A 14217-nucleotide genomic window follows, 5' to 3' on the forward strand; every position below is an offset into this window, starting at 1 on the left:
GTGTAATGCTTTGCCTCAGGCATAACCATGTTTCACTCTGTTTCACTCTTTATCTTTACGTGTCTGTACTAGCTGCTCTTTCAGATGACTAGCTTTCCATTTTCTTCTCAGTGCTTCAGGGCTTCATGTGGTCTACACTTAGATCTTCTTATCAGGCTACTCTAGTCTTCAGACTGAGTAAAGTCTCCTACTAGCCAAACTCTTTTCAGCCCTTGGAGTCTGAAGCCCAAGTTTTTCCTCTGAAAAGTAGAAATCTCCTCCTTACTCCAGGTCCCATGTATTTTGATGTTTTGATCATGGCCTTATGTTAGGTGTGGCTTTGTCTAAGCATTCTTACCTTGAAATTCTTAAATTTACTTGGTCCACTCCTGTAGGCCAACTCTTGGGCGCTCTCCTGACTTACTGCAATCCTGAGTTCCTTTTTATCAGTGATCTGAGAGCAGCTAAATGTCTTTGTTAAAACACAAAATTTCATATTCTAGAAGGGAAATTAGCAGTTAAATTCTCTCAAAGAAGAAACTGAGGCAGTAAGAATTGACAAAACCGTGGCTGGGATACAAGCCTTCTCTTTCCAAGTAAAATGGACTTGCTCTTGCACCACATGGCAAAGAAGAGATCAAGATGGAATGGGAGAATGGTGGTTTAAATTCAACAGGATACTGTATTGATTTAGAATTTTGAACCCTAGAGACTACATTTCCCAGAATCCCCTTTTCCTTTTTCCTATTTGTGGGTCTCCCTATGTGGAAGGAGCTTTCAGTTTCTGTTTTCTGCTCAAGTGCTCTCTGGTTCCATGTTCCGAGAGGGAGGAGCAGCTTTGTAGTTTTTGCTAGCCTTTCTTCCTTATACTTCAAGATAAATATTTAATACACATTATTAAATATAATACTTGGAGTACTGGATATTAATTTTAATCTTTACATTTTTTGGCAACCACGAAGAGACTCTAGAACTTGGCTTTTCTTTTTCCTTTTCTTTAAAGCCGGCAGCCTGTTTATAGCCGCGCAACTTGGCAGTTTAAAACTGCTACTGGTTTGAAACCAAAGCTACTTTTCAACTGGTAGTTTTCAAACCCCCTCTCCAGCCACCCAGCTGTGGCTTATTCCTCTAGCTCTCCTCCCACCTCCCAAGCCTCTCACTCTTGGACCTGCGACTGGGCTGAAGTCAAGCAGTTCTTTTATTTTAGTTATTATTAATAAAACTTTCTAAAATATAATATTTAGTTATTGATTATTAATTTAAAAACCCACAATACTGTTGAAGTTAGACACTGGTAGCAAATGCAGTTGGTTACCATTGGTCGTTTGGAAAGTGATCTCCCTGGAATTATTTGCCAGGATTTTACAAATGCTACTGTATATTTTAGCTGTATTTTATGTGAAACCATTTGGATTTTATTATTAGATCTATATTTATTGTTGTTCAGTTGTTCCATCATATCTGACCCTTTGTGACTCCCTGGCCTATATTGTCCATGGTGTTTTCTTGGCAAAGATGCTGGAATGGTTTGCCATTTCATTTTCTAGTGGATTAAGGCAAACAGGTTAAGTGACTTGCCCAGGGTCAGCATGTATATGAACTCAGATCTTCCTGACTCCAGGCCTAGCACTACACACTGAGACACCTAGCTGCCTGTGAGATACCTATGTCCATCTCTCTTCATATGGAGTTGCGTATGTCCTTACTTTTGGTCTTAATGACTAATGAGGAATACTACACCTGTACTTTGACACACTTGATATATATTAATAACGCAAAAAAGAAAAGTGGTCACTGTGGTACTTCACCTTTCAATTCTCTGGCTCTCCTTTTTGAGCAGTGGCAGTCTGTTTTGCATCTCTCCTTTGATCACATCCCTTCTGCAGTTGTATCTTTGCCCCTAGTTCAGGACTCTGAGTGTGGCAAGAGTTATGGTATCTTTCTGGGAACAGAAAGGCTAGGGACAAAACTCTGATGGTACTTACTGCTTTGAGCTATTCCCCTCTGTAAGGCTCAGAAGAAGGCAGCAAAAATAATCATGAGTGTGGGAGAAATATCCACATTGAGGACAGCTTAGGAGAGAGAAGAGTCTTCTATCTGGAATGTTTATGATTGAGAGGGAACATGTTTGGGTCGTGACCTTCTAAGAAAAACTTTGCCTTTCCCATGAGATAGCTTTTGGTCCTTCTATTTGAGATAACCTCCTTTTTATAACTTCCGCCTCTTGGTGGCTACTGGACATGGAACTCTGGGCCATGTGGGGCAGGAGCGAGGGAAGGCTGAGCCAGCAGCCTGATATGGGCATAGTGAAGGAATGGGAATGAACACCTAAAGAGATCAGATATAAAATAAAGAATTATTTAATAACCTTGAGGTCAGAAAATAACTATAATGACAACTAACACTTATGTAGTGCAAAGCACTTTTTACATTTATTACTTCATTTGATAATATCCATCATGGCTTTCCCTTTTGGCAGACTGGTGAAACCTATAGAACTCTTCACAAAATGTTTTCAAATAGGGTCAGCTAAGTGGCTCAGTGGATAGAGAGCCAGCCTGAAGACAGTAGGTCCTGGGGCAAGACACTTAACCCTAATTGCCTAACCCTTACTGCTCTTCCTAATCAGAACTGATACTAAGTATCAATCTAAGAAGTTGATATTTGTTTGATTTTTGGTTTTCAAGTGTATAAAGTAAAATACGTAAGATTATAAAGAAAGCAATTATATTGAAGTAGTTATCACAATACTTGAAAAAAAGGTCCCTGATTCCAAGTTAAGAACTCCTAAATTTTAGGAGCATAGATTTAGAACTAGAAGGAAAATCAAAGAATTCTGATCCAATGCCTTCATTTTACAAATGGATAATCGAGGCTAAGAAGGTGAAGTGACTTGCCCAACAAGGCCAAATAGGTAATAAGCAACTGAGTTGGGATTCAAGTACAGTTTCTTTGAATCTAAATCTACTGACTAACTAACCTCTTCATTGTCCACTCACCAAAACCCAAATTCCCATGGGAAATATGGGAAATACAGGGCTTCCCTAGGGTCATAGCCACTGCTGAGTTTTCAGGGTTTCACAATTCTCTAAAGAAAGCAAAACGTTATGACTCAGGATTAGAGATAGAACTCCAACTTCCTTTCAGTGACCCTTTTTCCTCTGCCTGACTGCATCTTCTTTAAAGCAGGAAAATGACTTTCATATGTAACCTGAGATGACAAGACCGTGTCAAAATCTTTATTGACGAGGCAGAGAAATATTAGCCTGATTTTTGTGTTGGGCCATTATGCAGAGAACCAAATTTAATACTGTATAGCCCAGTTTACCAACTGTGGCTGATCAGCCCTTTTTGTGGATGATGGAGGACCAGGGCCACTTTCTCCATTTCTCAATACACTGTCTCTGGGCCTAGGCAGCAGTCTTAAACAGGGACACGTGTGCTTCTACAATGGCAGTGTCAGTAGCACTACAAACTAGCTTTGGCATAAGTCCAGGGGCAGAATACTAGAAGTGAAATTAGAAGAGGTAGTTTCTACCTCTTAGATGTAGGAAACCTCCTTCCTCTCCTCCCCTCTTTGACTGTCCTGCTGGGGTGCATGTAATTCCCATCATTAGCTAGTCAGTTCTTTAGATTAAGGCTTTGGGCAACTTTTTTAAAAAAGATAATGGGCCTTGGAATTTACTCATTCATTAAGCTATTAAAACCATAGTGTGAACCGATTTATTAGCACTTCATTAGAGAGGGGAGGAACAGGAAGGAATGAGTCTGGAGGGAAGGAATTTTTGATTGGGGAAGGAGGTCAGGGAATACAAGACCTTTTGAGGCCCTGGGCTATCAGAAGGCAGAATGAGGGTTTTCCCTGAAGGTGAGGGATATTGAAGACCAATATCATTTCTTCAAGGTTTTCCTTGGTCTAGTCTCTCAGGTGGGGTTAAAAGGATAGGAAAGCATTCCCACCTTCTCATCACTAGTTACTTAGGTGGTCTACTCTCCAGCTTTGAGGCAAACAGCTAACCCCATTAGCCTTCTCCTGTCTTTCGCTTGCTTTTCTCAAAGGAACCTGTTTCTTTTAGACTCAAGAACTCCTTTGGAAGAATGTAACTATTCATTGTATAAAGCTAGTATCACACTCATCCTTGATTTTTCCATTTGGTTTCCCACTGTTCCTTTTCTTTTTAAGACACAAAAACCTGATCTGGCAAGAGACAACATATGTGCCTATGGTATCATAGGTCAGATGGCCTTTATCTTTAGTGTGGGCATGCATTTTTCTAACCTGTCTTTGAGTAGCATATAGATAGGTATGCGCTTGGGGGGTTGTTTCTAGAACAGAGATTCTTAACCTGTGGTTGGCAAATATGAAAATATTTTGATGACTGCATTTCAATATGATTCACTTCCTTTTCATAAATATTTTGTTTTATGCAGAATTCTGAGAAAAAGACATAGGCCAAAGGGGTCCATCATACACAAAAGGTTAAGAATCCTTTTTCCAAAGGGTATGATAGCTGTGCCAAGGAATATCAGTCATGAGAGGGTGTTAAATGTCCAGATTATGTTAGAAAATTAATGTTAAAAAGCATAATTGCTATCCTGAACTTAAAGAGTTTGCCATTTAACAGTATCAAAAGTGAAAGCTTAAAAGTTCTGAGGAAAAGTAGTAAAGAAGGAAATATAGGAGGTCATGGAAAATCTAGGCCACGTGGTAAGCTGAAGTGTGGGAGAAATCTGGAAGAGGGAAGATTAAGCAATGGAAAAGGGAATGTGGAAATAGCTGGATAAAATTATTGGAGTAGAGGTTTCATTCATGATGTAGGAAAGTTGTTTCCTGGTATTTGTGTGATATACATTCAATTTTTAACAATAAACAAATTTTTTAATAGACAAGTATAATTTTAAAATCATGCGGCCCTTACCTTTCACCTCTTCGTGGTTCACAACTCCTAATTTTACACAGGACTATAGTAGTTTTCTTATTCACTGGAGGATTTTCACAGTACACTGGGCCACCATCTAGGGGAAAAACAAAAGGGAAATTGCAAACCAATTTTGAAAAGATTAATCCCAAAGTGGTTCTGAGGTCAGTTTAATAATTGGAATGGTTTGGCTATCACCTTAAAACAGGGAAATTTGTCAAGAGAAAAATCAAACTTTTATGGAAAGCCACCTCCCCCTCTCCCAGTTCCTCATGCAAAGGACCTAGTCCTTCCAAATTACCCTCCAAAAGCCTGTCTAAATCTTTAAGGCAAACCAAAAGAAATCTTAAAGTGAAATTGTTGCTAATTAAATTTCTACTTTTTGTCATAGTAAGCATTATATTCCCAAGGTATGGAACTCAAGGGCAATTGTTACAAGAAATAGTGTGATATAGTGGAAAAATATAATTACAGGCAGTGAGGTGGTTGTAATGGATAAAGCCTGAGGCATGGAGTCAGAAGATATGAGTTCAAATTGGGCCTTAGACACTTATTACCTGCATGACCCTGGGAAATTCTCTTAATGCCTCTTTGCCTCAGTTCCTCATCTGTAAAATGGGAATATATTGGAGAAGGAAAAGGCAAAGCACTCCAGAATCTTTGTCAAGAAAACTCCATGGAGGGAGCAGCTGGGTAGCTCAGTGGATTGAGAGCCAGGCCTAGAGATGGGAGGTCCTGGGTGCAAATTTGGCCTCAGACACTTCCCAGCTGTGTGACGCTGGGCAAGTCACTTAACCCCCATTGCCTGGCCCATACCACTCTTCTGCCTTGGGACCAATACCCAGTATTGATTCCAAGATGGAAGGTAAGGGTTTAAAAATAAAACAAAACTCCATGGACAAAAGCCCATGGGATTATATAGAGTCAGACCTGAGTGATCAACAAAAATATAATTAAACTTAGTTTTAAAAAACTAATATTAGCCTTTCACTTTAAAAATGGGATAGGGATGGAGACTTTACTTATATATTTTCCCCTGTTATAGTGAACTTCCTAATGGAGAAATTATTATTACAAAATTTATAATCTTAGAAAATTGCCTAGAGTTCAGAGAAGTTAAGTGACTTAACATAGCCAGGATGTATCAGAGATAGAAATCAAACCCAGGTCTAGTTTGATGGAAGCCAATTCTGCCTCTGGACTTCAAAAATAAAAACTTTTTTTTTTTTTAATGAGACAGAATTAGAAAATTGTTTTGAGAGAAAATCTTCTTGAGACCAGGAATGACCTCAGTACTCAGAACTCTGTAGTTCATCTACATCATCATCCTATCAATATAAATGTTTATTGGTTGATTCTGTTCACTTAATCATGGATATCTGATCTATTTCCATAGCTGCAAGAGTTAGGTCTATGTGACTGCTCTGAAATATCTGTCTCTACGCCCTCACTCCCAAATGTGTATTTGACATCTTCATTTGGACATCTTACTGACACTACAAAGTCAACATATACTAACCCCCAAAGTAGGTATTAATGTCACCTTAATTGGAAATCTCTGCTGTAACGATCTAAAAGTCTGTTCTTGGACTTAGTTTGTCTGGTATTTTTATCACTGACTTGGATGATGCTATATGTGATAGGCTTATCAAATTTGCAAATGACTCAAAAATGGAAGGGATAGCTAAAATGTTCAGTGGCAGAATCAGTATCTAAATTGACATTGACAGGCTATAACAATTAATTGAGTTCAAGGAGATTAAATTTAGTTGAGATCAGTGTGAAATCCTACACTTGATTTCAAACACTCACCTGTACAGATACACATAAGAAAAGGCCAGGTTAGACAACAATTCTTATGAAAAATATCTGAGAAGCTTTGATAGCCTACAAGCTTAATATGAATCAATAAACTAAACAATAATATGTTTCTATATCTCTTTAAACAAAGTGCTCTCTTTATAACAGTAAAATGAGGGTAGGGGTAACAGTGTAACATTGTCGCCAAAAAATACAACATATATTATGAGGCAAAGTGTCCTACAAAAGGAAGGTGATTAAAAAAAAAAGGAAGGTGATAATCCTATTGTATTATGCTCCCAACAATTATTGTTTTAGTTCCTGTTATGTTTTAGGAAAAATGTCAGCAGGTTAGTGTGCCTCCAGAAAAAAGGTGACCAGAATGTGTAGATAGGGATCAATTGAAAACACTGGGAATGGTTAGCCTGGAAAAGAATAGTCTTAAGGGAGACATGAGAGATGTCTTTATATATTTGAAGAATTGTCTTGTGGAAGAAGAATTGAACTTGTTCTGCTTGGCTTCAGAGGGAATAACTAAGAGCACTGAGTTTAAGATGCAAGGTTTAAACTCAGTGGAGGGAAAAACATCCTGTTGAAAAGTAGAATGTACTGCATAGGGGAAGAGTGTCTTTGCCTTCATTAGAAGTAATCAGCTGGAGACTATATGATCATTTATTGAGCGAAATGGTATGAGTTAAACAAATTGATCTTTGAAATCTTTCTCTACTCTGAAATCCTGTTTTAAGTCAAACATTTACTTTATCTCCTCAGACCAGCTTCTGTTTTCTTTATTTCCATGAGTGGCATAACTACCATTTCCCAAAGTTGAACCCTTACTGTCCTTTTTGGCACTGCATCAATCAACCAACAAGAATATATTTAATGACAACTATGTGCCAGGCCCTGTGCTAGGTGCTAGGAATAGAGAGACAAAAATGAAATAGTCCCTGCTTTCAAGAGGCTTACATTTTATTGGATTCTATCTATATTATGTCAGTTTCTAAAAATCTCTCTTGCATCTGTCCCTTTCTGTTTATTCATAGTCACCATCTTACTTGAGAAGTTTATCATTTCTCACCTGGACTATCATAATTGCCTTCAAATTGACTTGCCCCCAATCTCATTATTTTTCATTTTGTCTCAAACAGATCACCCAATTGATTTGTTGTTAAATAAAATGATTTGATTCACACTGACTTACTTCTAGGCCCAAAGTTTGCCTTTTTCTGTATTTTTTCTCATGTTGCCCTACTCACCTAAGATGCTTTCTCTGTCTTCTCAACCTTTGCAAGTCCTACCTGTCCTTCAAGACTGAGCCCCAATCCTGCCTGTTTTGTAAAGCCTTCCTTAACCAGTCCTGCCTGCAGTGTTCTCTTCCCTCATTGCCTGAGTAGAACACTGGTTTTTGAGTACTATTCATTTCACTTTGTGACTCATCTGATGATGTCTTTTGTGTTTGGTTCTTAAGCTGCTTTGTGGCTATTTAATTTTGCAGGTGCTGTTGCCTTGTTTCTGCTAGACCATTAATGATTTGTAGCAGGCGGATGTATCTTTTTCATGTTCCAAGACATTCAAGGGTGGTGGGTTTCTACTGCCAATGTAATCTATCATGGGACCTTGCATACAGAAGAAACAGTAAAGGTTTCTTATTGATTGATTTCTCTTTGGTAAACCTGAAGTTAGTACAAAGAAAGTTCATCTAGTTTTGGATGGAGGATTTTTCTCTCTCTAAAACCTGTTACAGTTGATTGGGGGGAGGGGAGTGGAAAGGAGAAAGAAAGTCATCATGCATGAAGCCCTTGACCGTTGTTGCAAGGGTAGGCAATGTTTGACAAGATCGTAGCAATGGAAAGGCAAAGCAAAGTCAACCTTTTAAAGGTTATAATTTTTCTAAATTGCAAATCCTTTGGGTCTCCTAATGGGTGCTTAACTTATCTTAAATTGTCCCTCATTATGAGGGAAAAAAAGATTTATCTGCTGAGAATCAATGCCATGGAATAGATCAGGAGAAGTGATGCTACACCCTGAGGCAAGTTGGAGGGCAGTGAACCTGTAAAGGCATGTCCTGTGCCCTTAATAAATTGACGTCAGTGGTGCTGCTTTTATCATTTTTGGTAACAGGAGTTTGTGACCTTTGGAAGCCTCAAAGTGATTTCTTCATTGGACACTACCCGACCTTAACCGTAAGAATTTTTAGTGGAATTGCTTTGCCTGGACAGAGACCATTGATTGCATTATCCTAAGAAAGCTATTTGCAGTATTTATACAGCTATCCAAACCAAGTTGTACATTTCTCTTCTTTCCACTTGACATTCAACAAGGGACTCTTGGCACTCATGCCAGGAAAGGGAACCTCCCTAGATGACTTTTACCCTCTTAGATTCCCTGCTTAAATAGTTCTTAGACTCTCTTGCTGGAGAGTTGTCTCCTTAGGCCACCTAATAACATAGATTCTAAAAAGACTTTTAGATCTTCTTAAGAATTACATGGAAGAATACCAAGATGTGCAATATTGCCTCTGGCTTTGCCCCAACTTGTAGCACTGGAGCCATTCTTCCATATTTGTATTTGTGTATATAGAAGTTTAGATTTTATAGCTAGGGAATGGAGTGAGAGGCTAAACAAATTAAGTCTGTATTTATATTATGTACTTCCTGGTTAATCATGGAGGAGCTATTGGGTTGACTACATAAATATATTTGAGGACATATAAAGAAACTGAGTATATGAAATATGAGTTAAAATGTCAGTTCATAAATGTCTATAAAAGTATATATGTCTCACCAATACTTCAAGTATCTGTAGTTTTCAACGAGAGTACTTCATCCTTTGAGGCAGATTGTAACATCCTCCTCCACCCTGCCTACTATTTAGCAGATGGACTTTGTGGTGGTTGTTATGGCTGAAAAATTCATCACCTGGTGACCAACCTAGTAATGAGCCTTCTTGATCCTAGCTAGGCTGACTCTTGGACAGCAGACCTATAGTCCATCGTTAGATAGGTACCTGGAATCTTTCCAATGTGGAGGGACCTGCCAGAGCTTCCGCTCAGTTGGCACAGCCTTCGAGAGCCCAGGGTCACCTCTGTGCCATAAAGAGGACTTCAGTGAGAGTCGAAGCTCTAGTCAAATGAACTTCTTCATTTTCTGAATCCCTCATCCCAACTCTGGTTCCTTTTTTAAAAAAGAGAACAGACTTACCTAGGCAATTCAATAGATGGCTCATTAAAGTAAAAGGTCATGCATAACATATAGTATGGCAGGCAGGAGATCCAGTTACATTGTGACAAATGGACTGAACGTTTTGCAGATAAATAGTAAAACATGTTTATTTATTTATTTATTTTCATTGCAGGCTGCAAACAGCTACCTGAGAGACCAGTGGTTTCATTCTCTGCAGTGGAAGGTAGGTCCAACAGTCATTATGATCTCTTTGTTGCTTCACCTTAGGATGATTGTGATGAGCAAGATGTAGAGCAGCGGTTCTCAACCTCTCAATTTGTAGCAATGAGAATACATAATGCACATCAGGTATTTACATTCTGAATCATAACTGTAGCAAAATTAGAGTTCTGAAGTAGCCACCAAAATAATTTTTTTGGTTTGGGGTCACCACAACATGAGGAACTGAATTGCGGGGTCACGGCATTAGAAAGGTTGAGAACCACTGATGTAGAGGAAGGTGGTGGTGTTGGTGGTGGTGGTGGTGACAGGTGTTGACAGGTACAGTGATTAGTCTATTCTCAAGAAGTTTAAAGGACATCTATCAACTTGTATTATTAAAGCAACAACTGGGCAATCCTTCCCTTGGCCTCAGGTATGAGGTGGAATTCTTCCTGAAGCATAGAAAGGTTGCTCCTGCAATCCTCAGGATCCTTGTGCATGAGGAATGCCCAGCCCAGCTGTCTCTTATGGTTCTGGAAAGGTGCAGACAGCTACTTATTTTGGGAATGAGGATTACTGCAGGGGAACAGATATTTGGCTTATGGTTCTGTTTCAGAGATATCCTTAGGAGCAGCACTGTCAGAACTTTAACCACTAGATAAAATACAAAGCCTCAAACTCTAGTTTCTATCTTTTCTCAATGATAGGCTTTTTGCTCTATTTTTCTGCTTTGAATCTCTAGGAAGGTAGCTGACATGCATGAGAATCATATACCTGGCCCCTACTTGAGGAGTGAAATTTTCCCATTCTGGCAGGTCCACAACATCTTGTAACTTCTTCCTCCCTATCTCTCAGAATCTTGATTTTCCTTCAAGGTTTAACTCAGGTGAAATTTCTTCTATGAAGTATTCCCTAAACTTTACCTTCCTTCTCCAGTTATTCTTTCTCCCTCTTCACCTTACCTATATTTACTTATTTGTTGTATTTGTTGTAACTGGTCCTCAACTTCCAGTATAGTGTGAGTTCATTAAAGTCTGGAACTTTGGTCTTTGTGTTCCTAGCACTTAATATAGTGCCTGTTGCTAAGAGGCCTAATAAATGTGAATTGGGTTATTCTATCAATAGAGAATCAGCCCTTTTATATTAGAATTTAGGCATGCAGAATTATGGACGAGGTCTTCACTAGGCATCTTTGTAATGTCTCTTCTCTGCACTAGAATTTCACTGGCCTTTGTCATTATGAAGGGCCCAAGTGGACTGGCACCTAATTTTTTTTTTCTTTCTTTTTTTTTTTTTTTAATATATTTTATTTGGTCATTTCCAAGCATTACTCGTTAAAGACATAGATCATTTTCTTTTTCCTCCCCCCCCCAACCCCCCATAGCCGACGCGTAAGTCCACTGGGCATTAGATGTTTTCTTGATTTGAACCCATTGCTTTGTTGATAGTATTTGCATTAGAGTGTTCATTTAGAGTCTATCCTCTGTCATGTCCCCTCAATCTTTGTATTCAGGCAGTTGCTTTTTCTCGGTGTTTCCACTCCCATAGTTTATCCTTTGCTTATGAATGGTGTTTTTTTCTCCTGGGTCCCTGCAAGTTGTTCAGGGACATTACACCACCACTAATGGAGAAGTCCATTACGTTCGATGATACCACAGTGTGTTTGTCTCTGTGTACAATGTTCTCCTGGTTCTGCTCCTCTCGCTCTGCATCACTTCCTGGAGGTTGACTGGCACCTAATTTTAAAGCAGTGGTCTAGAAAAAGAGTGGCCTGGAAGAGCAGATGGGACTCTGCTGGAATGGCCTGTGTTTATCATCAGTCATCATCCTTACAGTAAGCCTGGTAGGCTCGGATGATTGATGGCAGCCACTGGCTGTTTAATACCGTGGCAAGGCAGGGATTGCTAAGGAAACAAGGTGACCATTCAGAATTCCACACATGCCTCTGGACGGGGTCTTAGAAGAGAAGACAGAATATAGACATGGGAATTTAATCTCCATGCCCAGGCTGCCCAGAATCAAGATACTTTCCTCCCCATGTCTGCTGGCAGCTGCTTCCCTTCCCTGCCTCTCCTTAGGGGAGGACTGAAGTTTATCTTGACTTCTCTAAAGGGGAACAGCTGCCTCTGTGATGGGAATGACAGGGTGGTCTGGGAGGAGAGTACAGAGGCTCAGTGTTTTCAGGTACAAAGCCAAGAAGGACTATGCCTGGAATGCCCCTGCTAGTTTCTGCAAAGACTGAAAGTGCCACCACCATTCAGTCTCTACCAAATATCTATGCATCCAGCCTCTACAGGAGCTAGACTTTGCACCAAATAAGACCATGATAGTCTACCCATTACTGCAAGCTTAGGAGTTACAGACCTGTGGACTTTTAGGACTATGGATATGGAGAGTGAAGTACAATGAGGTGAAAATGGGTATGATTATTTATGATTTTTGGATGTTGTGATTTAGTAGCTATGAGGCCCAAAGCTTTGTCTTTGTGACTTTAATGATATCTGGCCTGGGTTCTGGTGCTTTGATTTCTCAGATCCTCTATTATTCATTTCAACAATTCATCAAATAAAACATCGAGTTAGAGTTAGACAAACACTGGAGTTTAGAGTCAAGAAACCCATTTCATTGGTCCTGACTCTGCCAATGTGTGACCTTAGGCAAGTGAGTAGATAAGACCTTCCTTCTCCAGGCTGTTTGTTTTCTTCTCTGAAAAACAGTAAGATTAGACTAGATGGCCCTTAAGGCTCCTAATTCTGATGTTCTCTTCCTGAAACAACATAAGTCAAAAGTAAAAGAGATGTTACCCATACTTAGGACGGAGTGATGGAGGTAGTGTTCCAGAACTTCAACTTCAACAAACATTTTTAAAGCAATTTTTATCTTAAAATTGACAAGATCAGCACTTGATGTCGGTCTTGGAACCCCAAGTCAGGTAATTTTTCATGCAATTAGGGTATACTGCCACTAGGTGGCAATAACACCTCAATCCTGGCCAAAAAGATTGCTCTTCAGCAGGGCTTTTCCTGCCTTTTAAAAATAAGGAAAAGGATACTTCATTGAAAACAAACTTTTGAGGGAAGACTGTATTCTGTAGTGGAAAGTAAGAATCTCACACTGGGAATCAAGAGAACCCAACCTTTTGTCTTTACTGCAGTTGTGTGACATTGGGTAATTCTCTCAGGTTCAATTTTCTTTCTTTCTTTCTTTCTTTTTTTTTTTTTGTAAATTGAGGATATTTAATTAGACAAATTTCCAATGCAATTGTTCCCAATCTTCTTTAGTATGAGGATGCCCCTTTAATGTAAAACTTTTTGAAGACCCTTCCGTATGGTAAATGGAATATTAATATCTCTTTGCGAAATTACCTAATGCTAAAAAAAAATGACAGCAAGGTGACAATAGAAGATATGAATTCAAATGTGACCTCAGACACTAATAGTGTGACTTTGGGCAAGTCACTTAACTCCCTTGGGCTTAGTTTCTACCTCTTTAAAATGAACTGGAGAAATGGCAAATCACTCCAATATTTTTGCTAAAAAAAGCCCCAGAAAGGACCATGAAGAGTTGGACACAATTGAAATGACTGAACAACAACAACAATGGCTAGGAATACAGCAGAGCTTTAAAAAAATTGTAATAACAATAACTACGTACATTGAAAGTAATATGTGTAAATATGAGACAAGATTTATTCAGTCTACTCAGAGTTGGAAAGTCAGTGGGTAAGAATGGATGCAGAGCTGCCCTCCCATAGTCATTTAACTTTTAGTTCCATGCCTGACTCTTAAGACCCCAAGTTGCAAGAAGTTTGCTGATATGCACTGGTAGAGGGAATTTCTTTCCGAAGTAACTGTCTATACTGGTAAAATCATAGGCAAACCATAGCCGGCAGGCAGAAAATTATTTTTATATGACCCTCAAGCTAAGAATAGTTTTAATGTTTTAAAATAAAGTTTTATTGTTTATTTAAAATGTTAAAACCATTCTTAGCTGTAGGCCTTATAAAAATAGGCTGGGGGCTGGTTTTCACCATTAGCTTACTTTTTCCAATTCCTGGTCTAGATCAAATAAAACAAAACAAAAAAACTAGAAGGGAAAAACTTATTGATTATGTTAAGCTATTCAGTGAAATGAAT

General features: G+C 38.9%; 1 protein-coding gene across 3 annotated transcripts in view; it reads left to right on the plus strand.

Annotated features, from left to right (window-relative positions):
- Positions 1–14217, plus strand: part of CMIP (c-Maf inducing protein) — a 278542-nt gene that overhangs the window by 167732 nt on the left and 96593 nt on the right. For all 3 annotated transcript variants that reach the window (XM_001380927.4, XM_007476119.3, XM_056813298.1), the window contains exon 3: positions 10053–10103. In XM_001380927.4, the coding sequence (XP_001380964.1) occupies positions 10053–10103 (51 nt within the window). The remainder of the gene's footprint in view (positions 1–10052; positions 10104–14217) is intronic.

Source organism: Monodelphis domestica, chromosome 1 (genome assembly GCF_027887165.1).
Source record: "Monodelphis domestica isolate mMonDom1 chromosome 1, mMonDom1.pri, whole genome shotgun sequence".
In the NCBI taxonomy this organism is placed as follows: Eukaryota; Metazoa; Chordata; class Mammalia; order Didelphimorphia; family Didelphidae; genus Monodelphis; species Monodelphis domestica.